Genomic DNA, 25,464 nt, shown 5'->3' with positions numbered 1-25,464 from the left:
TATTTTACTGTTACCAAACCAACCTTTTATTTTTTTTATTTTCAATGAAAATTCATTGTATTTTTATTTTATATCAAATAAATCCATAGAGTGACAGTTGATTAAGTGTCGTTTAGTTAAAACGTTACTTAATATTTTTTATACACACACAACATTGATGTGATATTGAGTTAGAAAGTAAAAATACTACATGATCATAATATCATGTCACATCACTACTCACTATGACATATCAACAAGTCTTATTAGCATTATATGATATAAAGTGACATGTGGTGTTTTAATTAATAATAATCAACTATTAATTATAAAAGTCTATTTGATTAAAATAAAAATACAAAACCTTGATGATCCCTAGCACCGATCTTGAATACTATAAACGGTAAAATTAGTGGTATAATAATCATAGTATATGGACGGACCATTATTAAAGGGATAACGGTGGTCAATAGTTTTGAAGAGGGCAACACAAAACTTTGCATGGGAGAATAAACGGTTTTCGTCCTTTGGAGTACAGAATTTGTTGAAACAAACCAAATGAATTAATCAAAACTTTACACTTTGCTAGCAAATACATGTTAAAGAATAACACGATGTGACTAACAAAACGTTTATAATTTCAATAGGATAGTATTAATTAGCTTATTAACTTCAGAAATTGAAAGAAATAATACAAGTTTTCTCAGCTGGAAGATCTTCCACTAATCTTATCTTCACTGCGCAGTTGTGATCTTGATTGTTGACTACAGTACTGAATTTTACATCAAGCAAATATGAAACTCTCATCAACATGTATATTCAAGGTCCAGTGAAATGGAGATAGAAAATAGAAGAACATCATTGACCTCGCCACCTACTCCACAGGGAGGAAGGAGTGACTCCTTGTGGAGGAGGAGGTGTGAGGAGGTCTAGCATAGTTTCCTTCTCTTTTGGGGTCAATGGAACACCCCTAACAAGGTTCAAAGCCATGATGTGCACATTAGTGTTTTGCCTGTGCTTGTTGTAAGCCCATATCCCAGCAGCAGCACCAGCAACAAGAAGCTGTCCCCAAAACCTTTGATTTTAGTTTAATTTTGAAAGGTGGAAAAGATTAACAATTACCATCAGACAATCCTTTTAGGATCTTAAACTGACCGGTGATAGCCACAAGGCTGCAGTCTGCAGATCAAATTTAGGGGCATAAAGTACTGTCTCCCCGTAATCTTCTTCAAGCTTTTTATAAATCTCTTTGTCACTCTTTCCAGATCGAATCTCATCACGGATTAACTGCAGTAGCAAAATACAGGTTGAAAGTTTCTCATTAGCAAAGTTGCAATAAGATAACCACAGGAGTACAGAAAAACACAAATGATGCTACAAGAGAACAAGGGCAAACAGACAATAAGAAGTTAGAGAAACAGAACAAAGCTATCTTCTGAAGAGAAAGTTAGAAAAGGTTGATTTTGCTACCCAAATCACAGTTCATAATTTTAATTATTTAGAGTAAAGAACAGGTAGATGCAACACTAGAGTTTCAGGGAATGCTGAGAGTTAGAAGGTTTTAGGAATATTGGGACATGCACAAGTTCATTATTACACACAATAAGAATTGGTCCAATTGGAGATCTATGGATTGGAGGTTAACAAATATCTGAAAAGCAAGCCATTGACAGCACAAACTACTAGTTCAAGTAACAATTTTACAGTTATAAACAGTCCTCCTCTCCGCCAGCCTTAGAAAAGTCCCAAGTGTATAATCTATGTAATTCGAGGTTTGACAACTAATCAAGTGATAAATTGTAACAAGAAATAAAATATTCTTTTTATGAGATTATAACACAGAAAATTTGTTTACAAGCACTGAATTCATCTGATTGCCTATGCTGAAAGAAACATCTTGGCTTTCTACATTACCATTTAGACGAGATAAAATATCATACCTTTCTGAGGAGAATTGCAATATCAGCTTGTGAATCTTCAATGGACTGACTCCCACACTCTGTACAACGCACATTGTGGCTGATATTTCTTGCCCTGGCTTCCACAACTTGTGCCTTCTTCACCTCATCATCCTTGTTTTCCATTATAAATATATATCACCTCAGTTTCAAAGAAAGTGTCAAAAACACCCTGAAGATAAATACATGGGCAACATTAGAACTTGCTAGGCCTTTCTTTGTCATCATTGAAGCATTTTATCAAACACTTCGCTTAAGGAAAAAGGAAGAACCAGAAAAGACAGCATATGCACACGATTTCTCTTAAGCCTCTTCTACAAATCGAATGATTTAGTTTAACACAAAGTCCAAAACCAAAAAAGCAAAAAGATTATAAACTTACTTAAAAAGGGTGGATTTAGTTTCAACCATCAAGTAAACAGACCTCATTCAACTGAAGCTAATCCGTTGCTAAAAGTACCAAAAAAAAAAAGTCTTTCATTGTCTTAGTTACAATCCAGCACTTGGGTTTCTTTTTGTGTGACTTATCTATCAACTCAAAATCCCAACTTTTTCAGGTTTCTTTTCCATTTACTATATTTTCTGTGTCATCGAAACAAAACAATAAAAAAAAAAAGCATAGAATAGTAGTAGGAATAAGGAGACACAAACACAAAAGAGAATACCTCACTGACTAATGATCAATTCAAGAGCTTGTAATTTGAATAAAGGTTTAGCTTATGAAAGAGTTTTGAGGAGGGTTTAATTTAAGCCCTGTTTCCCCTTGAAACGAGCTGATGCTGATGGAAACTTGGAAAGGACGTGGCAGTGGCCAGTGGCACTCGTGGGAACGAATTAGAAAGCCGCCACGTTTAGGAATTAGGGCCCTTTGTTCGTTCGATAGTTTCATGGAATGAAATGCTAGTGCCATGAAAATCGACATTCTCGTAATATTTTAATGTTTGGTTAATAGGAATATTTTAATATTTAATTAATAAGAATAGTTTTGAAATAATAAAAGCATAAGCAAAAATGACAAAAATTCTCTTTATTATAATTTAATAAAATTTTAGAACTTATTATTTTTTAATAATATGTTATTATTAAATTATAATTTAAAATATTAAGATTTAATATTAAAATATTAATTTAATTTCTTTTTATTTTTTCTCTATTTTCATTTTCCTTTTTTAATCTTTTAATTTTCATTAAAATTTTAATAATACTAATAATTTATTATTGAAATAGGTCAAACTACCTAAGAAGTTCCTCTATTGTAATTTTTTTTATCAATTTAGCCCCTCCATTCAAAAACCGATCAATATAACCTCTATACTTTGACATTTTATACAATTGGATCTTCTGTTTAACTCCATTCAATTTGACTATTAATGTGTCAAAAAAATTTTTTTTGTCACATCATAGACAAATCAAATTACAAAATATAGAAACTAATTGAATAAAACTCTATAATATAAGAATTAGATTGAAAAAATCTTTATAATATAGAGACTTTTTGAATATTTTATTATTTTTTGTTTGATATTACATATGGAAATGTTGGTGGTAGACTGGAACGGTATATGAAGTATATGAAGATCTTGAAACACTGTAATGGAATGCAATTTTTACTTATAATATGAAGTATATGAAAATCTTTTTATTTTGTTGATATGTTTATGCAATCTAAGAAAAAGTATAATAAACTGATATCATTGTTTTAACTTTCCATTTGTATAAAAAAGTAGACAAACCAATTACATCTTAATTACAAAAAATCAAATCAAATCTAGTTTAAAAAGAATTATAAAGACCATCAACAGTGGTGTAGTTACAAAAGCAATTGCAAGACCCAAATATGGTAGCAGTCCCAAAACCTTTGACTAAGTCTACAAAAACAACGAACAACAAAATAAATCAGGTAGCATACATTAGACATTTGTTATGCTTTCTTGAATTGGCAATTCAACAACTGAGGATTCGGATCTATTGTTTTGTGCAGTTTTTAGCGACGATAGTAACAAATTCAATATTTTAATGATAAAAAATAAGACAACATAACGTAATTAATTTTCTTCTTCGATGAAATTGTAATTAGCAGTTGTAACTACCGATTGCTTTTTCCTTCTACCAAAAGCAAATAGTTTTATGCTGTTGTCAAAGAGAATGCTTTGTGTGCAATAATAATACATTTGCAGGGACCAAACAGGCTATCATTGAACCATTAAACCTCTATTTTATACTATCCAGTAAATCACCTTTGATTTGATTTTGACCACTTCAAAAACCTCATTACCTGCCCGCTAACAGGCACCTGTAAGTGTGTGTTAAAAATATTGACTACAGTTTCTGAAATCAAGTTTATTTCACAGAATTCAGAATCAAAATAAGCAATTCATTAACAACAAAAGCATAAGAGCATGGAGACACTTTAAAAAAAGAGGTTCTATCATTGATTAACTATATTGAAGCTGAACATATTATTCCGTGTGAAAACCCGTTTGGATGTGTATGCTACATTAATTTCCAGCAGGAAATGTGCTCACCCAGTATTAAAAAGACCACAAAAAAAAAAAAAATAAAACGCTCATAGAATATACATGGGCCTTGGAGAGTGAGCACTGAATGAATGTGTTCTTTCCAATTACTCCATCTATGACATCATTCAGCAAAGTCTGTATCTTTGTATTTGTATCCAGGCAGAATTTGATACAAGAGACATGGGTGCATTGAACCACTTAATATTCAGCAGCTCCCTGCAAAATGCCCACATATTCAGAAGGACGGACAGAATCAAGCTGTACAAACTCCCTCCCTCTAAACTATTAAATGTTTTAGCAATCTTTACATTTCCAAGTTTCTTTCACAACCTTAAAGCAGGCAACTAGACAACCTGATTGACTGAAACTACAGGGGTTCTGAGTCCCACAACCATACTCAAAACGAATTTTGAACTAAAGATCGGTTGACCTAACTTTTGCCTTAATGTACTAAGTTCACACGGTTCAGAAAATTAGATGAAACTGATATACCTCTATTCTGGTGGAAGAAATGCAATTTCAATCTCTTGAAGTGATTTTCCTTTAGTTTCCAACACATTTTTCTTCACAAAAATTACTGCCAGCAAACAAAAGGTGCCAAAAATTGTATTCAGGACTAATGGTCCAATCTGCTCCAGTAACCGCAAAAACAACAGGCCAACAAAGAAATTTATCACCTGTTACAAAGACCAAAAGACAGTCACAGGAGGTAAGGAAAGCAGGAGAAACAAAAGAGAGAGATTGCACAATGGTCAAGTGTCTGTTCACCATTAATCATAATTCCAAATGCATTTAAACTGATTATGAGTGCTTGTTTGCAAATTTACGAGACAAAATTAAGGAAAAAAAAAACCAACACCTCTACCATAAAAGCATCACTACTAGGAGATATTAGGAAACTGTCCAATGGGACCTCTAGATTTAATATAATGCTTTCACTAAATAAACAACAGCATTAAATTTACAAAATCAACCAATAAAAAAGAAAACCTACCCGCAATTGATTGAGATACCTAACAATCTATTCAGGTTCTTTTCAAAAAAAATATATATTCAGGCAATTTTAATTGATTAACTTGTAGCAAAATAGGGAAAAAATTAAAATCCCTTGTCTGGCAGCAGAATGTAAGAGGAAGAAGAGTTAAAACTGGTTACCCAGTGGACAGCCATGCAAATTGACATTGCCTTTGCCCTAATCCGACCAGGAAACATTTCTGATAGGAGGAGACCAGGGACTGGCCCAGCACCCATTGCAAAGGTCAAGACAAACCTGCATTGTCACATCATCAAGTTTGTATTCAGAGAATGCCACCCCACAAAATGAAGTTGCTAGACATAGATGTTTCTTTTGAATAGCCTTCATTAAAGCCTGTAACAGGGTGCATTTTAAACATGGTCTATGGCACCACTGAACTAGAAAAAAATTATTTAAGCAGTTTATGCTAGACATGACCCATTCATGTCCTAAGATGCATTTTTCTCGAGTGGCAAATTGTAATGCATTCAACAGTCTGATATCCATCATCTCATGATGAATGAAGCAGATATTTGTAAATATCCCAAGTGACACAAAGCCTTGAGGTTTAATAAGCTTATCTCCACTCCAAAATGAAACATTTTATTATTCAAAGATTAAAAACTTACAACAGCATGCCTCCAACAGACATATAAACTTCATTGCTGCTCGAGACTAAGGAACTAGCTGAAGTTGCCTGAAGACCCATAGCCACTGCCTGAAAAAACAAAAGCATAAAGGGTAGATTAGATAAAATATCAAAATTGTATTAAAAGACCTGCAAACATTTTTCTTCCTTACCATGCCTGAAAAACTTCCAATGAGAAGTAACTTCCTTCCCAGTTTATCCATCAAAAGCAACGCAACAAATGATCCTGAAGAAGTATAAACAGAACACTAAACGAAACACCCCACCATGATGCGTAAGTTAAATACTTGGTAATGTAGCCATTTATACCTATCAAATTGGCAATTCCCACACATATGTTTGCAGACTCTGAAGGTACACCGGCATTTTTAAAGACAGTTGATGAGAAATAGAATACAGCATTTATACCAGAGAGCTGTTGTAAAGCAAAAAGGGTAGACCCAATGAAAATAACTGCAAATGGAGAAATTAACAAGTAATCATTTAGAACGAAAAACATAGATACTATGACTTATAAGTCTTACTGCAAATTATTAGCATGTGCACCTTTACGATGACGGCCGTAAAGAAGCTCTGAGAACCTGACTGTATCTGCCTCATCCCCTCTATCTGACTTTGACAATTCAGCCATTGCGCCTTTGACATATGGTCCTCCCAAAAGTTTCTCAAACTCAGCTTCAGCATCAGCACCTCTTCCTCTCTGAAGCAAGTTTATAAAGTTTATAAGAGTCTACTGAGAAAGGCTACTTGAAGATAAACAAAGAGAAAGGATATCAAACTGCTTATATCTTCATTTTCTTCTTTTTTGACAATAGATAAAGGAGAAATGAGCATATACTAAAAGCAAAAAAAAAAAAAAATGTTGAGATTCCCAATCCTAGAAGAGATGATGTTAGAATAGTGGCAGTCAACATAATCTACAACTCTGACTTGAGTCTTGCTTTCCCTGTCAGGATATTACATTCTCCTGTGGTCCATCACATTAAAATTTCTGCCTCAAAAGACTTGGTTTAAAACAATATAATGAGTTCTCAACACCTAGAGCACAAGCAACATAGGTGCATCTAAGATCTTACTTACATATTTAATTCAGATCTAAATCCAGGAAGTGAAAATTGATTTTTTTTTTTCACAAAGATGTAACTGCACAACGGCTTTATATTCAAATCATTATATCTTAATGCAATTGCCTCTTAGTTTTTCAAGTAATAGTGCTTATGCATAATATATGTAGACGAATGTTCACAGTTCCAGAGAATATACTAATATAAAATGTAAACAAAATTTGAACTTTGTTTTTCTTTTTCCTAATTTTTAATAACATTTGCATCTCTACCTGAATCTAAATATTGTTTGATAAGGTGAAGCTCAACTGATGCTGAACATGCAATAAGAGAAGAACAATGTAAAATCCTTATAACTGAATATGAAGGGAAAGCAAATGACCTTGAAAAGCCACTGAGGGCTCTCTGCAGAAAACTCCATAAAAAGAGCAAGCATAGCAGCAGGAACAGCAGATACCCAAAAACATATTCGCCACCTGCCCACATCAACCAGTTATGGAATATGATATCAATTTATGTGCCACCAAAGCACAATACCAAGTTGTGAAATATGTTGTTTTGGTCACATTTTTTTGAAAAAGAGAATGTGCCACCAAGCACATCATTATAGTGGTGGCGATGACGGTCTTGTTGTAAAATTTGCTTCAAATAGCCATAAATAACAGTTAAAACAACTTTTGTTGATTATCAATTCTAAAGCTACTACTAATTCACTTATCGTTTCTTACCAACCCTCAGTTTCCTTAGCAGGGAGTCCAATAAATAGAGCACCCATCAATCCTAGGCACGTAGCAATTTGAGTGCAGCTTCCGTAAGTACCCCTTACATAAGCTGGAGAAACCTGTGCATGGATAGTAAAAGAATCAATATACCATGTGAAAATAGGGAAAGAATAGAAGAAAAGACCCTGCAATATCACAGAAAAAATTATATTAACCATCTTTCTTATACCTCTGTCACATAAAGAGCAGCAACAGGTGGGCCAATACCCATTCCGCTTCCAACAAATAACCTCCCTAGAAGCATGCCCCAAAGGTTTTTTGCTGTTGCACTGCAAGAATATTTTTGGAATTATATAAGCATGTAGAATGAGGAACTTTATTACGATTATCAATTTAAAAGACTGCAAGCAAGCCGCCAAGGAGTACCTCTTACTTCTTCTGTATAAATTTAATTTGCTTTTATGAGAACTAAATGAAAAAGGTAGGAGGGACTCAACATTCCTCAACAATATCTCTCAGGCACTCTAAACGCAGGTGATGGATATTAGCAACATAAGTTTTATTAGTTAAACTGAATTTTTGCCTTGTGAATATTAAAATGAGCTAAAATCTGCAAAAGTTTTCTGAATAAACCCTTATAGACATATCATAAAAAAGCATTCAAGGCTAATAGACAGCCAATTTGAGATAAATTTAGCACACAAATGCTTGAAATTAAGGTGAATTGAAAAATGTGCAATTACCTCATTGAAGACCCAATTATCATAGGTAAAGCACATAGCTGGAATGCCCTGCGACGCCCAACCCCATCTGCAATCGAACCACTGAACAGCGATCCAACAAAGGCACCCCCTAAACATGTACTTACAACCAGACCTTGATTTCAACAAAAAACAACAAATTAGAGCAATTTCTCAAATAAGACAAGAACAACAGATTCTTACACCAGTACCTTCAGCCATGGTATTCCCATGAAAACCAAGGTCATGTGACATACTTTCAAGTGTTTCATTAACTACTCTGCATTAATAATAGCAAACGTTAAGAGTACAGTATCTCCAGGATTTCCAGAAATTCCAACAAAAGATTTCCCAAAATGAACACACCCCAGATGGTAACCAAATAACAAGGAAGATAAGGTTGCCACGAGTATATGTGGGAGCGAACGGTTCCAAGAAGGGTTTCCAATATCTTTGCCCGCTCCATTCAGCAAACGTGCTTAAAAGCCCACATAGAGAACCCGTAAACTGTCAGTACTTGTACAATTGAAACTAATACAGACAACTTTCATTCAGAAAATGCTTATAACATATAAATATTCCCCATCCTAATATATGGAAAAAAAAAAAAAAAGATAGACTTCAAGCCATTCCAAATTTGGAGCGAAACTCATGCAGATATGCGATGAGGTAATAACTAAACCCATAACATAGGAAAGCATAACATAAAGGAAAAACAAAACTTTCAACTTCATGGCAACTTGCACTTTTTAAAAGGTTATAAATTGGCTAACTATATTACTATCTTAATCACTAAAAATACAACTTTTAGCACCCAATTCAAAACACAAACAATAATGAAAAACCTTTGCTTAAGTGTCTTCTAAATAAATTAATGATTATTAAACCAAAATTAATCCCCTTTTTCATACAAACGAAGGCAATTATTAAAAAAAATAACAAAGAATGAAGCAAAGTGAAGAATACCTGAACCTTGTTCTTTGTCATGGGCATTGATATAGTCTTTGGAACCACGCTTGTACATGGAATAAGCATCGAGGTGTCGCCCTCGCATTGCCATGTTATTATAGGCGCCGTCTCCAGAACTAAATACAAAACTTTCTGCTGTCAACTGCAAAATAAAATCAAAGAGAGCACTTCTATTTATAAATTAATTCATCAAACTACTAAGTTGGACTGATTGTAAGATCAAAAGAATAAAGAGATCGGAAATGTTAAAAAAAATCCTATAGATATAGTATTTAACTGTAGATCTGGTACAGTACTTAACACAATAACACAAATTTTAGAAACTGACAAGCAAAGAAAAAACAAAAAGAAAAAACAGAATTTGTTAGAATGTAGAGAGAGAGAGAGAGAGAGAAACTGAATAGTCGCCTGAAGCAAGAGAAACAAAACGTTGTCGTTTATAGGGGATCAAAGCAACAGAGAAAGAACAGAACAGAAAAAAAAGATCAATGATTGAGGAACAGAGGAGGAGTTGGATTGAGCTGAAAAACGGCACCGTTTTTGCAAAGATCAAAACTTAAGAAACTCTCACCATTTTTGGCTTCAGACTTGAAGAGAGAAAGAAAAGATTCAAGACGAAAAAGAAAAAGAACACTGGAAAGCAAACATATTTAGTTCCAAAAAAGTACAGAATTCAAAGATAGAGAAGCATCTGAGTATATACACAAAGACGACACGTCGTGTAAGGAAGAAATAAATACCTGTAATTAGAAATGAGAGCATTAGCTTTGGGAATGCTCCAGAATGGCGATTTTAGAATTTATTAAGATAAGAGCTTGAAAATGAGGTGAAGAGAGGAATCAGAAATGGCGAAAGGAGAAAAAGGGAAGAAGGAAACAGACAGGTCGCTATATTGCACCGGGAAGGAAGGGGCTTAGGTGCCTGATGATTGTTGCTAACATACGCACTCTCACTCCCTCTTTTTTTGGAAAAGCGTCAGTATTCGTAATCGTCAGCTTTCAACTGAAGACAAGGAAATCCAAGCGACGATTTCGAAACCGTTTTTTGGGGAAGGAGGAAAAACAACCAACCAGCGGTCCATGCTAACGTGCGCGGCTGGTGCTTATGATTTTAATTATTTTTTTTTATTTTATGTTACTTATGCTGTTGGAAGCGGGGAGACGAACAAGAGAGGGAAGGTGTGGTGCTTTTGGCGGTGCAGACGCCTCCTGTCTCTAACGAATTAGAAAGTTGGGATACAGTTGGTGTGTCAAAATCAAGTCAGTGTGGTGGGAATTCTGATCTTTTCACCTCATCCTCACATGGCGTTTTTCCATTATCAATGTAATGATTTGTTGGTAAATATCTTTTCTTATGTAATGACTTTACACAAGAGGAGGAGGCGTGTGGGACTGGGGGGCAACTCCAAATTTTGTCTTGGCCTCGAACTCAAGCTTACCCCTTCGATTGTAAAGTGGTGATGAAACTTTCTCTGATCCATTGCTAGCCATTTATATTTCGGAGGCAAATTAAAGAAGCAGAGGAGAAAGTCTTTTACTTCTACGCAGTCACATGTCACCTACCAATACCTTATCAAATTTCCTGGGAGAATTGGATCAATTTTCTTATGTCTAAAGTACATGTTATGCCTTTGAACTTATTCCCATGCATCAGACCTTCCAGGATTCACCAAGAATTATAAAAGCTTCATTACCCAAAGAGAATATTTAAAACATTCTTGAATGTTGACTCGGACCTAATAAAATCTATTTGGCTTTTTTCTTTTTCTCTTTTATTCCTTCCTCCTTTTTAATCTTTGGTGTAACTTTATCTCTCTCCCGTTTGTTGCTAAGATGTAATCTGTCCTAATAACATAATTATGGGCCATAAATGTTTGGAGCAAGTGGAGATTTAAGACAATGAGTGGAGTTGATATATAAAAACCTAGCTATTGCAGAAAAATGAAAAACTCTTTCCACACCTTCTAAGATGAACATGATTGATGTGGTTACAGGCACTATCCAGAAACTGACCTCTATCAAATGGTCTGCATTCTGATCTCATGAAATTATAGACTTTGGCTATGTATATATAGATAGAGTAGAATTGGGAAACACATGTTTGATCCAGATGGAGCAAGATAATGATACCAAAGATATAGTGGCAAGGCATGCTTTGCATGGTAGAGCCCAGAAAGCACCACAAAACCAATCACTACCAATAAAATCTTTCTAACAAGTTAGTCTAGTCGAGGTACACCTGAAGGTGGAGCTAGTGCTTTATAGACCTAAGCTCCCCTTTTCCATTTCCTTTTTCATGGTGCAGTTAGGAATTTTCTTTGAAAATCAAACTTTTATTCAAAAAACGAACCCCCAGTACAATTTTTCAAAGTTGCCCATGGCCATGTGCGCATCCCTTAGCATATGAATGTGTAAACGTTAAAAGTGCTTCGCTAGGGAAGAAGCCCGCCTGGCGTCGTGTATGATAAGGACGGGTATTGATGGCCTTTAAATCCTTTTTAATTCTTGCCATAGTAATAAACATGAGAGCAAGACCCCAAACATGGAGACCGATATTCTGACCTGCATGCGAGCCTCAGCCGTCGTTTGTTACCTTTTTACTATTTCAAGATTTAAATAGAATGTGTTTGTTGGAAAAATAATTTATCACTTTATAATTTCAATGAAATATCATTGTTGAGATAAAAGCATTACAATGTTTAATAAATAAATATATATATGAAAAAATATTGATTAATTTTTTTTTAAAAAAATAACATTAAAATATTTGATATACCAGTATTTTATTAAATTAAAAATGCGTTATTAATTTTCCAAACTACTTTTATGTATCAAATTGTAAATTTAACAATTTAATACACTTGCATGTCCAGTGATGCCCATAGGTCGGGTTGAGTCCACTGAGCATTCCTTTTCAAGTTGTCATGAGCTCGAATTAACTTGCACATATAACTAATATTTTATTATCAAAATAATAAAATATTTTTTCATATTTTCCAATATATTTTAGAAAATAAATGAAATATTATTTATTCATAAAATAATTTATTAATCAAGTAATGTTTGGGTTTCAAAATATATACCCAAAGTGAAACGAATCGGAAGAGTAGTTAATTTTGTTCAAAAAATTCCTTTTACTTCCCCGTGACATGGAAAAGTCACGTTACTTTCTCCTCATGTAATATAAATGTGATGCAACATATTCTAAGCCCATCATTTTATGGCATAAAATAATGTCCCCTTTTTATTACATATTTTTATATATTTAAACAAGGAAAACGGATTTCTCACATTAAAATTTGTTCTGTACAACAAACTATAAAATAAAAATAAATATTTATTTGAGTTTGACAAAGCCATGCTCCCTGAATACCTTATGAACCAAAAGCTTGCACAAAGCACAACCTTGAACTAGTGAGTATAAAGAACAAAAATTTTTGAATCATCATTGCATTAACTGGATCTACTATAACTATACCATGCACATCAAGTCTCGGAATTACCACCCAACCAAAATTTTGCTTACAAGGCATTACCCATTCGAAGAACTCATTATTTGGATCTGTTCAAACACAGATGTCGAATCAGCAAAATTAATAATACTAACTACTACAAATAATGAATATAAATAAGCAGCAAACGAAAACAATGAAATAAAACCTTTACGTAAAACAAATTACCTTATTCACAAGCAAGTTTACTTGTTCTCTGTACATTTCCTTCAAGTCTACAATATCAGCGCGGAGTTCCTCCAGCTGGATAGATGCAACCACTTAAACGTAAGAACATAATGTGTAACAACACTATCATATCATGTTCTTCTCATTTTACTATTGGAAAGCCAGACTGAGTCAGAAATCCAGACACTCAATGAGACATGATACTCAAAAATAGATTGCTTATGAACATTCATTTTCATCATAATATTTAGTTAAGCAAAGCTCATGCAGTCTCTCTGCTTAATGATCTACTGATACCCTACATCAAAATTATATCGGTAAGCCTCATGACACATCCTTGAATGCAAAATTTTGTTTGCTAGCAATTAGAGGGAGTACAAATTTAAAAGGGCATGTACCTCCTCATCACGTTCACCCATTAGTTCCAGAGCAGCAGAGTGTCTTCGCCTCAAGGCTTCTAGCTCTGCGCGGATTCCAGGCAGCGTGGCAGCCTCTGCCTTCAACTTTTCGCACTGCAGCCATTGTAAAAAAAATGTTTAAGGGCAATGATTTGAGAAAACTACAGACTAGAATATTGATAAATAAAACCTCACTCACTTTAACTCCGCAGCAGATGGAAAACTCACCTGTTCAGTCATTTTGACTAACTCCTCAGCTAAAGAGTCACGGATAGACTCCATTGAAGTCTGAAGTAAACAACAAACAGAGTTAGTTAATATTAGCTATTTAATCATTAACTCAAACCAGGAAATGTCCAGTACAGCACACGGGTTGAAAACATGTAGTGATAAATATAGTTTAATTCAAGAGCTCAAAGAATAATTCATACCAAACGAGACATGTATGATGCAAGTTCACCCTCCTTTTGACGAAGGGCAGACTCAAAAGCACTAGGTGTCATGCTCTTCATGTAGAGTGGACTTAATGTTGCCTCTCCAATATTTCTCTTTTCAGCGAAACCATCAGATGAGTCCAAAGATGCTTGTAGAAAATAGCTTTCCTCCATGCTTCCCATGCTGCTAGCAGTAGAGAGTTTCCGGGACAAGCTTCCTGCACCACAGTCACACAATAAGCAAAGAAGATCACAAAGATCAACTACATCATAATTTGAAGTATCATACCATTCTCCAAAGCAGAATTATGCCTTGATATTGAAGCTTGCTCAGACACAGCCACAGAATGTACCCGCGCTGTCCTTTCCAAGTCTAACCGAGCAGCTTTCTCCCTTTCCACTTCCTGTCACAAACCAAAAGCTTCCTTCTGTAAACTGAACCATAAGATCAAATCTAAGTACTAACAGTTTAAATGGGAAGAGGGTTTCCTAAGTTCATACAGGCATAAAAAACACTCAAGTAATGCCTCATGTACTATAAACTATATATGAAACTTTTAGAATATGCAATCATGTCAAGAATACAACATTGCCTTCTTTCTTACCATCAAAGTTCAAAAAAAAAAAAAATCACAAAAGGTCATTCAATTAAAGAGAGCTCCCTTAGAAGCTACAGACAAAGAAAGGGAGATGTCCCACCTGATCAAATAGAAGCAAAGAAATTAACATAATTTCAGCTATGAATCAAAAGCACAACCTGCTGTAGAAGTTCCCGGTGCACAAGTGCATCATGTAACTCTTGCTTATGTTTCCGTCTCAGTTCTCTAATTTCTTCTTCAAGCTGGTTTGCCCGACCTTCCTGAGTATCAGCTTCCTCCTTTGCTGCTAGGTATTCCTGTCTATTTTCAGCAGCTCTCTGTCTCTCTTTCTCAATGGACTTGCTTAGCTGCGTTTGTTCCGCTCTAAGACATGAAATCTGAAGCAAAGCAAAGCAAATGTTTAAGCTGATAAGTAGAAATGTTTCCACATAAAAATAAATCAGCCACAGAAGTAGAACCTGAGCTTCAAGAACATTAATTCGTGATAAGGTTTGAGATAAGCGTTCATTCACAGATCGCTCTCTCTCTTCAGCAGCGGCAGCTTTGGCCTCTGCTTCCTGTAGATTCAATAGAATAAATAAATATTAAGAAAAAGTTAGGACTATGTATAAACTTCACACATGTGATATCATAACATGCAACAACATTCTAGACACCTGAAGACGAGAGTTTAGAGATCTCTCCACAGCAGCCCAAGCTTCTGCTCTTCTGGAAGTTGTTTCCTATTGACATTAGAGCAAAGAATCAGTATGCAAACACATTTAACATAAATATAAGGACCAATAGTCCCTAGAAGTTTGTTAAGAATGCATCAGAAAAACATATTTCACCTGCATGGCTTCAATCTGCCTTAGAAGAGGTCTTGTAGACTCTGGAACTTGAGTAATCAACTCCTCACACCGACGCTCACTTGCCTAGAAAACAACAAGATAGAGCTATGAACTGCTTGAAACAAATTTCTGAAAGAAAATGTATCAAGTAAAGGTTTTAATATCTATATAGTCAGCAGAAGATCAGCGCACTTGATAACGCTTTTGAAGATCTTCAACGTCCCTGCGAAGCATGTCTTCTCTAAAAACTGCCTACAAAATCAGAAAACAACAACAACATCATATTTCTCATCAGTTTGCATTATCAAATCTGAATATTGATTTAAACAAGAAAAAACCTGTTGCTCCTTTCTGCTTAAGGTTTGCCTTAATTCCTCCAGTGTCTGTACTAGCATGGCTTCACGTTCTTCAGCCTCTCTTAATCGACTCTCCAATTCAGTTCTGGCTTCACTGTTGGCACGTGCCTCTGCTAGTGCTTCAGCCTCCTTTGCTGCATTTAGAGCATTTGTATAGAATTCTTTTTGACCTGCAAGCTCTGCTTGGTGTTTTTCAATTGTTTCTTGCAGCAACTTCTCTGTAGCTGTCTTGTCCTTCTTGATGCTCTCTACTTTGTTCTCTTCGACCTAAAAGCAAGAACAAGGGGCATGCATGATAAACAAGTGGAAAGAAAAGTGTAATTTCTAACAGGAATTCATTTGTTAATGACAGAAATCCTTTTATGCAGTTCAAGGAATTCTTTGACAAAAAAATGGTACATTGTAGAAGGTCAAGAGTAAAATATCCCCTAGGAGTAGGGAATTTCCACTTCGTCTCAGGTCTTATGGAATTGAGTACAATTTGTTTACATCAGTTTCAAAAAAATGAAGAAAGTAATAATGAACATTAAAAATAACAAGCAGTGTTTCTTATTCTTTTTGAAGTTTTGTTAGGTGAATAAACAGCATCAATAGTATGAGAATCCAAGTGTAAGGCTAACTTTACAGAACAAAAGATTTAATAAATTAACAGCATCTGGTAGTTCTATGACGCTCCGCCTATTGAACCAAAAAAATACCAAGTATGAAACCAAGCATCCTAATGAACAAAGTGTGAATACAGAATACCAAACAAAATATCTATAACAAGCAGTGTTTCACAACTACATTGAATAAAACTATATGATATAAGTAAATCATATTTAAGCCTTGTGATACTATGTAAAAATCCATTAACCTCAATGAAATTGTTTTGCTCAAGGGAGGTTAGAAATCGAACGAGGCAAGAATACAGCTCATATTATCTTGAATTCTACAGTAACAGGAGGGAGAAAAGCTAATTAACCAACTAAATTCCAATTTTAAGACATGCACTTGCCTGAAGCTTTGTTGTTAGGCCTTTCTTCTCCTCTTCGAGCTCTCTAATCTAGTATCACAAAAATACAAGGAAAAAGAAAAGTAAGAAAGGGAAGAGAAATAAAGAACAAAGAATATTTACCAGAAAAATCCCAGAACCATCAAACCTGTTATCATACCTGAGCCCTTAATTTCCTAATTTGAGCTTCTTGAGCAGCCTGCTTCTTTGAAAGCTCTTCACCTGAGAGGATAAGCAAATATCTCGCAATAAGAATGCATAACAAACAAGTGGATTATATTTTCTCAAGAATCATCTAACCAACTAAATCTCAACCACAAACTCAAGTAGATGCACCAAAGAGTACTCTTTTTACACTAAAATCCCATTTGTGGTAAATTCTAAAAGCCTCCCTTAGATTAGAGTTCAATTCTAAGGGTTAGGTGAGCAAGGAATTGGTGCTATACATGAAGAAATTTAACCATTTTCTTTGTAGAATCCTCTATATATACAACCTATACCTGCTTTCAACTTTGTTGCCTGATAATCCAACTCATATTATTTCTTAACAATGAAGCATGTCCATATATTCTCCATAATACCCTTTTTACACAAGCCCCACTATAACGATTTGACATGAGGACTATCCAACAAGTAACAACAATCTAAGATAAGAAAATAATATAATTTTGGACAAAAAAGAATTACAGAACATTGCATCAAATGTAAACAGGAGTTTTCATAACTCTACCTTCAGCCATCACTTGATTAATTATTTCATCTTTTTCCTTCAAAAGAGCTGCAGCATCACTTTTTTTATTCTGCTCTCTCCGAAGTGTATCCCTTTCCTTAGTAAGAGCATAAACCTGGAAAAACACATGCCGAGAGACAACTATAGATAAAAAATATTAAATTTGAGGGGAAAAAGACACAATGTTTTCCCAGAAAATCTGTCCACTTATCATGATCTTCTATGAAAGCATAGAAATGCATTGACACCATTTCAACTAAATATTAATTACAACTAAAGGGGGCAGACTACATATGCCATTTAGCACCTTTTTAAACCTACCCTGAATGCAACAAATCTCATGAAGAAACTTCTTGATTGGTAATAAAAAAAATTGCAGGGCAATTAGAAAGAAAAATGCAAAAATATCATGGGGAGGCAACTTTTGACAAGGGCAGAATTTCATTTTTGTCGTTGAGAAAGATGGCTATACTGTTATACATAAGATACTTTAAGCATTATATCACCTTATCATTGATGCTGTTATGAGAATGAGAAAGAGCAAGAAAACGCATTGCTAGAAACTTGAGATGAGTCCATGTTCTGACCTCCTATTGTATTTAATCTTGTACATGTAGTCAACAATACATTTAACCCAATACACTCTGTAAAAGATGTCTAAAACATGACAGACAATACTTTTCCTTTTGAGTCAAGATATTGCGACAATTAAAGTGCAAGTCTTAACTGTTAACCTATTCCACAAAATAAAATTATTAATTTTTTAACATAGTAACTGTGGCTAAAGACACTACCAAACGTTAATAACAGATTTCCATAAGCACTTGAATTGAACTCGGTTATATACTCTTTTTCTTTTTCTTTTACATCAGAAATGCACTGTAACAAGAAATTATCAATTAGCTCTATGGAATGCAATATGATAAAGCTCAACCTAACTGAACCTTGATTCAGAACTAGCTGCAATACCTTGTATGTTGAATGATGAAATAACTGCAATTACTAACTATGGAAAATGGTGAGAGCCTTTATGCAATCAATTTTACTAGATACTCAAAATTACCAACTTATATCATGCTTGCCTTCTTCAATCGATTTTGACCACTCAATGCACTTAAAAAAGAGCATAAAAGCTGATAATTGAGTGCAAGGTCCATATATTGATAGGCATTGAATATAAAATGTACAATGAAGATAGTAGCTAAAAAGGCCGCATCTTAATAAAAAAGTTGGAATATATAAACTTTTGAAGAGCTTGCCCGATGCATGCTAAGGCAAGATGGTATGCTAGATCATTAAAAGCACACATAGCATTTAAAGATATGCTATTCAGTCCAGATGGGGACATCCCAAAAATAAGTTGCTGGGACTTTCAACTCAGAGGTCCTAGATTCAAACCTCATGGGGCTTGGGGTAATGGAATGGAATAGGGCTAATGCTTCCTGTGCAGCTCAAGGCCTAGTACGCTGTCATACATACGCAAGAATATGCTATACTGGTAACAGGGTCATTCTGTCCACCAATTGAGGAACAACAAGGTCCATAATCAACACTTCAAAATTTCGACAACAATTTACTTCTTGGCTAAAAGTCCTAACAATTCTCAATGGAAATATCTCAAGCATAAATATAAACAGAAAATTAATAGAGAAAGAAGTAAAAAGTAATGGAGGAGAGGGATTTTTTGCCCATACCTTTCTTTCAAGAGTTGCAACCCTTTGATGGTATTCCTCTCGCAAAGACTCAATTTCGGCTTCATTGGATTTTCTCTGTTTCACAATTTTCGGCTGTTAACTTGCAATTACATTTTATATTTTTATTAGGAGAGAGACATTGGAGTATATTTCTAATCATCTAATTTAGAAATTATCACTCATTTCTTCAACTGTTGGGAGATTAAACTAGAAGCAGCAGAAAAAGGGAATAGAATGTGGTCGAAAGTGATTGACTTGTATTTAAAAAAAAAATGAAAATTAGAAGAACTAGAAACAAATGACAATGTTATAACAATTAAGATAAAGGTTTCAACAATTTGAATGCTACATATAAGTGTTTCTCATTTAAACAAATTAGTACTTTTTACATCATTAGATTAATTCAACAAGGAACTGAACCAACCAACAATGCTGCTACCAACTTCTCCAAGAAAGTTGAGCTATAAATAAAAATCAGAGAGAATAACTGTCCCCGTCATTGAGAATGGTTTGCATAAACAGAATTCTAACTACTCAGAGACTACACATTCAGAATCCGTACGAACCAGTGTTCTACAGCAAATATCAGAAGCCTCATACGAAATTTACTAGAGAGGAACAGAACTCCACCACTGGGGATGCCTCAAATCTATGATGAACATCAGACAGAATAATATATGATAAAAAATTTCTTCACATAAGAGATTCAACCATATTTCATCTCTAAGATATCCAATTTAAAGACACATTTACCAATTGATGATTCTAAGGTGTATTAGGTTAGATTAAGTTTTATACATGGAGTAAAAACACATATGCAGAAAAAAAGAGAGCTTGATCAGCAACAGTAAAACATATATGATAAGAGGCCTTCCTTAATACACTAATAGATCTTATAAAAAATGTATAGAAATGGAACATGAAGATTAGATCTCCAGCTATGCATCAATCTATCATCATACATTAGCCATGGCACACAGCTATTATTATTATATTAACAGCCTTCAAGATGAATCTTCTAATTGAAAACTTGGATTTTGAAAAAGAAATGCTGTCCTTCATTCTTTTTAAACTCTATTTAAATGTTCACTGCTGTTCAAAAGGTTAATGCACTCACAACGTACTGATAATCAACAGAGAGAAGAATAAAACACATTTAAGTGTCACTAGCACAGAGACAAAGCCAAACAATGTTAAAATTTCTAGGGGAAGAAAAATGCCCATACATACCTTCAAATCCTCGATTACAACTTTAAGTTGCTCATTCTCATTCATCAGCTTTGCAATTTCATCAGCTTTTGCCTGAAAAGATAACAAATTGAAATTGCAAATAACCATAAAACTTCAACCAAAATGGATAATAAAAAAGGATATTTCTTTTCTTTAGTGCCCTCCCGCTCAGATAAATGTAGCATAAGGTATCCTCAGCAGATGCATGGAAGAGAAAGGAAGTGAAAATTCATAACCAAAAAAAAAAGAGAGAGAAGTATACCATATAAACATTCCCTGTTTAATTTTAGTTGTAAGGACATATTGTTATAGAAGGTAAAAGCTGAAGGCTAAGGTTTAATCTCAGAAGATCACCCTTGCAAAGAATGAAATACACACTAGTATAAGAACCACACCCTCCCCCTTTCCCCCCTTCTCTCTTGAAAAGAAAGGAATGAATTAAAGAAACAAGCTTTCTGATGTTGTGAACCATCATAAAGGATCTAGCATACATAATTTTCTTTTAGTCAATATAGGAGAAGTGATGCAAATGACAGAAAGAATAAGGGAAGGAAAGTTGCTCAAGAGCTTCATCCACAATTAACAGGCCATCAATGAACTTCTGAATGAACAGCAACCATGCATCAAGTCAATTTCATACGTGCATGCTGCCTATATAAAACAATAGAGCATGTGACATACCTGAGCTTGCCTTGCAGCACCTTGCAATGCAGATTCCATCATTTTCATTTCCATCTTCACCTTCTCCAATTCATGCATAGAATCTGCTGAGTCAGACATGGTAGTTGCAGAGCTCAAGCATTGCTCTTCTTTAGCATCAGTCTCACTATCATTAGTCCGCTGATCCACTTCAACTCTTTTGGTATTTGCATCATTTTCAAAAAAAACAGATTCAGAAACCATCCCTTGAACCTCATCTGAAGGAACCACACTGGGCAGCGAAAATTCATGAGCACTTTTAGTCTCCTCAACCGTGATAGAATGTGAACGCAAGAACTCTAGCTCATCAGGGCCACCACCAGCACTAGCTTGGCTATCTCTTGATTCTTCGGATTTAACTGGAGAACCTTTCTCTAAAGCGTCTTCTGTTTGTGGCTTTTGTTCATCTGTACTTTCATGTATGTCTACAACATTGCTTGACTCTGCTGGCACAGCCATAGCATCCTCAACTTGGTCTATTTCTGCAGCTTCTAATTTGGCTTCCTTGGAGTCTGCACTTTCAGAAGGTACCAATCCTGAGCTTTCTTTCTGTTGTTCATTGTCAGGTGAATCTGATGATTCAACATTCTGAAAGGTAGATTCAGAAGGCTCAACAGAAACTGGTTCTGATTCTGGTTCAGTTTTACCAGGGTCTGGAAACACATTATCTGAACTCTCCACAACCTCAGAATGTTCATCATCTTTTTCTACCTGGACAGCACTTTTATCCTCTTCAGCAGTGGTTTGGTCAGGAGAATGCAGTGACCTGTCAGTTTCAGCCTCTTCTTTTTCCTCAACTTCTGGTGGAGCCTGTGAGGATTCAAGTTTTCCTGATGATTCAACAGCAGTTTCCTCACTTTTATGGCCCATCAAGGCCATAACTGGATCAAAGAGTGCTTTTCTGTCCGAAGACCACAATCCTGAACCTGGAATGAATGTGGATGGTAGGTCATATGCATGATTTGTCCAAAACTCACTAATAACTTCCAAACAACAGTGATTTAATAAGCTTTTCAATTTTAAAATTCTTAGATCGAAATGAATAAGCAGTTAGATACATCTTTTCTTTTCTTTCACAAGTATGTTCCCTTTTTTAAGTAGTAAGAGATCAGCATTGAATTTTTCATGCAAGGGTATATGCCAAAATACAGTTATATGGAGATAACTTCATTTTAAAAAAGAGAAGAAGAAAACCGAGTTAGGTAAGTCCAAACTCCATCAGTAGGATTGAGATTACAAAGAATGGGGAAGTAAAGCAGTCATTAGATTACAATTCCTTATTTTCCATTATTCCAATCTCAAACAAAATAGTAAAACAATTGACCTTCACAGGATCATTCAGGAACAACAATTTGTCAACAATGCAAACCTTGTATTTCATTATTCCATTCTTATTTTCGCATTTGTACATGCACCAGCAAATTAGCACTACTATGGGTAAGCACAGACAAATTACTAGTTAGTTTTCCTAATTAAATTCCCACAAGATGAAATTAAAGCAGCATGCTTGAAACATGCCACCATCCCAAAACACACAAACTTACAACTACAGCTTGAATGATCAAATAATTCTCATAAAGTTTCTTTCAACGATTATAACAGCAGCCATTTATTCATCAACAAGAATCTAATATCACAATGCCGAAAACATAGGTTTACACTACAACTCCCATTCAAATACAAGCGATTGCATAAAATACTAACAGTGTGAACAACGTAAAAAAAAAAAATACCTTCATTGCTGCTGGATTCAGACTTCTCCTCAAACCCGAGAGCAGTATCAAAATTCTTCTCAATATTCTTCACGCTCTCCTGGAGCTTATTCACCGCCCCGGCTAGATCGGGAAAGCCCCCTAAGGACACCTTCCCGCTAAACCAAGCCATCCTTCTTTAAATACCTAAAATAACTCGATCCAAAAACTCAAATCCACCGACTCAAGGACATGAGAAACCCTACATTGACATGCCCCAAATTCGGTATTAAAAAAAATAATTAGAAAAATGCCGTGATCCAAACTGTTCAAATCAGAATCCAAAAAGATCTAAATCGAACCTTGAATAAAGGAAAGAATTACGATCCATTCAAAGAAATAAAAATGTCGAGAATGAGAAACTAAGCGTGAAAAAAAGAAAGAATTGAAAGAAAACAAAGAAAAATCACCGTTGTAATTATTATTTAATCGTTAATTGTTATAAGTAAATCAGAGAAAGTGAAAAAGACACCTGAACTAAGAAGGATACGCAGTTAAATCGATTTGAAAGGAATTATTTTAAAGATAACGCGAGATTCAAATTACGGAATCAAGATTTCTACTTGTCTTTCGTTTTAAGAGAAACGATACAGAAAAAAGAGAAGAACCTGATAATAATGCGCGTGGATTTGAGATTTCAAATCATGGAGACTGGTTTCAAAATTCTTGTTTACAGAGTGAAAGAGAGGTTCGGTGGAACAATGGGGTCGATCTACTTTGCTCTGTAACTTTCCCTTTTTTTTATTTTTTTTTCTTCAGTTTTTGATGAAGCTGATTGATCCTAGGTGGTACGTCGTCGTTTGCATGGGACTGAAATTTTTAGTGCAAGAAAGAGATGTCAATGAATAATTTCTTTTTCATTTTAAAAACCGCCAATAATTATTTATTTACTGATGGGTGTCAGCCAACAGTCAGTTAAATCAATATTGGCACTTAATAGATTTTAGTCGATTAATTTTTTTAACCGATTTAATGATTATTTTTATTTTTGAATTTATTTAGTAATTTATTTTGAAAAATTATTGATATATTATTTTTTTATGGTTAATATAACTTTATTTTGAAAAAAAAAAATTACTTTGATATTAAAATAAAAGAAATATAAAATATTTTTATATTTAAAATAAAATAAATTAGTGACATAAGTTTTTTACATAGTAAAATAGAATTTATTCTTACCAAATTCAGGAAGCGTGATTTGTACCGTGTAAAATTAAAACGGCAAATTGACAATGGCTGACATTTTTGTAATTACCTCAAATAAACAAGGGAAAAGAAGTGGTAAATTAAAATAAGAAATGTCATTTTAGTATCAAAATCATACAAAAAAAAAACACATACTCGGTATCCTCTTCACCAGCATCACATTCAAAGTTACAAATATGTATTCAAATCATTTCATAGGCAGCACATTATAATCAGTAATAAACCAATAAACCATAAGCAAACAAACACACCAATAAAACAGAACCAATAAACTAGTAGACATTATAACCAGCGAAATAAAAGCACAAATCAAATCAAATCAACAAGAAGTTCCAACAGGCAACAACAAGTCACAGCTACAGATATTAAAAAGTTTTAAAGAGTAAAATGAGTTAATAACATGTTAATTGTCAAATATTAACAAGTTAAAAAGTAAAAAAAAAAAGTGTTAACTAATAGGAAAATCTTCCGAATTTAACTTTTTTGTCATTATTTCATTAATCAATTATCAGCTCCAAAATAATTCTTGAAGATCTAAAAATGCATAAACAAAAACAACAAAAGCAAAGTTAAACAAGAATTAAAAAAATTAAGATATAATAACTTTATAAAGAAGAAAGATTAAATAGTATGTATATGTAAAATATTACTTAAATCGATTTTCTCAAACTCCTCGATTTCTTCCTCGATATAACTTGAATCTAGATATGATGATTCTTGTAGTCAATCTTAAGCACAATTAAGAACTTGTACCAACTTAGAAGTTAAAGAACTCTTATATACATCAAGCACATTGTAGACACTTAAATTTTGACAAATAATAAATCAAAATTAAATATTAATTAAAAATTAATTAACTGAATAATTAGAATATAAAAAAAGAAAAGAAAAGAGAGTACTGGCAGAGCGCGGATGCCTCTGCCAGTACCACCACTACAGTGCCAGACGCGAAAAACTCGAGTCTAGCAGAGTAGTGGAGCGTGCCCCCTCCAGAAGCCACCAACGAGTATAAAGGGAGGGGGCACTATAGCAACCTGGGGGAGGGAAGAGCCAAAAAAAATCAAGAGCGGCAACCAAAAACAAACCCAGAAAAATCCCTCACAACAAAAACCCTAGGAATCCTTAGCAACCAAAAAACCACAATCGAAAAAAATCAAAAATCCTACCCTCTAGTAGCCGAATACCACAACTAAATTTTCTCTACTCTTCTAATTGCCAGAATCAACCACAAATACAAAAAAAAAAAAAA

General features: G+C 34.3%; 3 protein-coding genes across 5 annotated transcripts; all 3 read right to left on the bottom strand.

Annotated features, from left to right (window-relative positions):
• LOC18595955 (cytochrome c-type biogenesis CcmH-like mitochondrial protein) lies at positions 543-2,833 on the bottom strand. Of its 2 annotated transcripts, none has more exons than XM_007024138.2 (4): positions 2,603-2,833; positions 1,920-2,109; positions 1,135-1,266; positions 543-1,041 (listed from the first exon to the last, which is right to left on the bottom strand). In XM_007024138.2, the coding sequence occupies exons 2-4, from the start codon at positions 2,061-2,063 to the stop codon at positions 838-840; spliced, it is 480 nt and encodes a 159-aa protein (XP_007024200.2). In that variant the 5' UTR covers positions 2,064-2,109; positions 2,603-2,833; the 3' UTR covers positions 543-837. The 2 variants fall into 2 exon arrangements, with proteins under 2 accessions (XP_007024200.2, XP_017978125.1); XM_018122636.1 differs by lacking the exon at positions 2,603-2,833 and adding an exon at positions 2,320-2,584.
• LOC18595954 (probable plastidic glucose transporter 3) lies at positions 4,342-10,820 on the bottom strand. 2 transcript variants are annotated; one of them, XM_007024136.2, is made up of 15 exons: positions 10,356-10,820; positions 9,613-9,757; positions 9,013-9,124; positions 8,859-8,926; positions 8,650-8,782; positions 8,136-8,235; positions 7,913-8,025; positions 7,567-7,660; positions 6,667-6,820; positions 6,430-6,573; positions 6,273-6,346; positions 6,101-6,189; positions 5,612-5,726; positions 4,949-5,133; positions 4,342-4,672 (listed from the first exon to the last, which is right to left on the bottom strand). In XM_007024136.2, exons 2-14 carry the CDS (start codon positions 9,704-9,706, stop codon positions 4,951-4,953), a joined length of 1,473 nt encoding a protein of 490 aa, XP_007024198.1. In that variant the 5' UTR covers positions 9,707-9,757; positions 10,356-10,820; the 3' UTR covers positions 4,342-4,672; positions 4,949-4,950. The 2 variants fall into 2 exon arrangements, with proteins under 2 accessions (XP_007024198.1, XP_017979396.1); XM_018123907.1 differs by lacking the exon at positions 10,356-10,820 and adding an exon at positions 10,187-10,304.
• Positions 12,831-23,790, bottom strand: LOC18595953 (golgin candidate 5). Its single transcript, XM_018123668.1, has 20 exons — positions 23,618-23,790; positions 22,992-23,211; positions 21,241-22,184; positions 20,560-20,631; positions 19,330-19,404; positions 17,636-17,750; positions 17,066-17,127; positions 16,909-16,956; positions 15,894-16,178; positions 15,748-15,807; positions 15,556-15,639; positions 15,382-15,447; positions 15,184-15,282; positions 14,884-15,102; positions 14,416-14,530; positions 14,124-14,344; positions 13,921-13,980; positions 13,693-13,806; positions 13,295-13,369; positions 12,831-13,176 (listed from the first exon to the last, which is right to left on the bottom strand). Exons 2-20 carry the CDS (start codon positions 23,140-23,142, stop codon positions 13,147-13,149), a joined length of 2,895 nt encoding a protein of 964 aa, XP_017979157.1. The 5' UTR covers positions 23,143-23,211; positions 23,618-23,790; the 3' UTR covers positions 12,831-13,146.

This window comes from Theobroma cacao, chromosome 6 (assembly GCF_000208745.1).
Source record: "Theobroma cacao cultivar B97-61/B2 chromosome 6, Criollo_cocoa_genome_V2, whole genome shotgun sequence".
Taxonomy (NCBI): domain Eukaryota; kingdom Viridiplantae; phylum Streptophyta; class Magnoliopsida; order Malvales; family Malvaceae; genus Theobroma; species Theobroma cacao.
This window is presented reverse-complemented; position numbering and strand designations above follow the sequence as displayed.

Excerpts from the sequence above, each read along its gene's own strand:
- LOC18595955 (XM_007024138.2), bottom strand. The coding sequence starts at position 2,063 with ATGGAAAACAAGGATGATGAGGTGAAGAAGGCACAAGTTGTGGAAGCC. Across the intron at positions 1,267-1,919 it reads TTGCAATTCTCCTCAGAAAG|TTAATCCGTGATGAGATTCG; the intron begins GTATGATATTTT and ends TTGCTACTGCAG. Across the intron at positions 1,042-1,134 it reads CAGCCTTGTGGCTATCACCG|CTTCTTGTTGCTGGTGCTGC; the intron begins GTCAGTTTAAGA and ends TTTTGGGGACAG.
- LOC18595954 (XM_018123907.1), bottom strand. Across the intron at positions 8,026-8,135 it reads CTGCTCTTTATGTGACAGAG|GTTTCTCCAGCTTATGTAAG; the intron begins GTATAAGAAAGA and ends ATCCATGCACAG. Across the intron at positions 6,574-6,666 it reads TTACGGCCGTCATCGTAAAG|TTATTTTCATTGGGTCTACC; the intron begins GTGCACATGCTA and ends CTCCATTTGCAG.
- LOC18595953 (XM_018123668.1), bottom strand. The coding sequence starts at position 23,142 with ATGGCTTGGTTTAGCGGGAAGGTGTCCTTAGGGGGCTTTCCCGATCTA. Across the intron at positions 15,640-15,747 it reads ATCTTCAAAAGCGTTATCAA|GCAAGTGAGCGTCGGTGTGA; the intron begins GTGCGCTGATCT and ends GTTGTTTTCTAG. Across the intron at positions 15,448-15,555 it reads GGCAGATTGAAGCCATGCAG|GAAACAACTTCCAGAAGAGC; the intron begins GTGAAATATGTT and ends TAATGTCAATAG.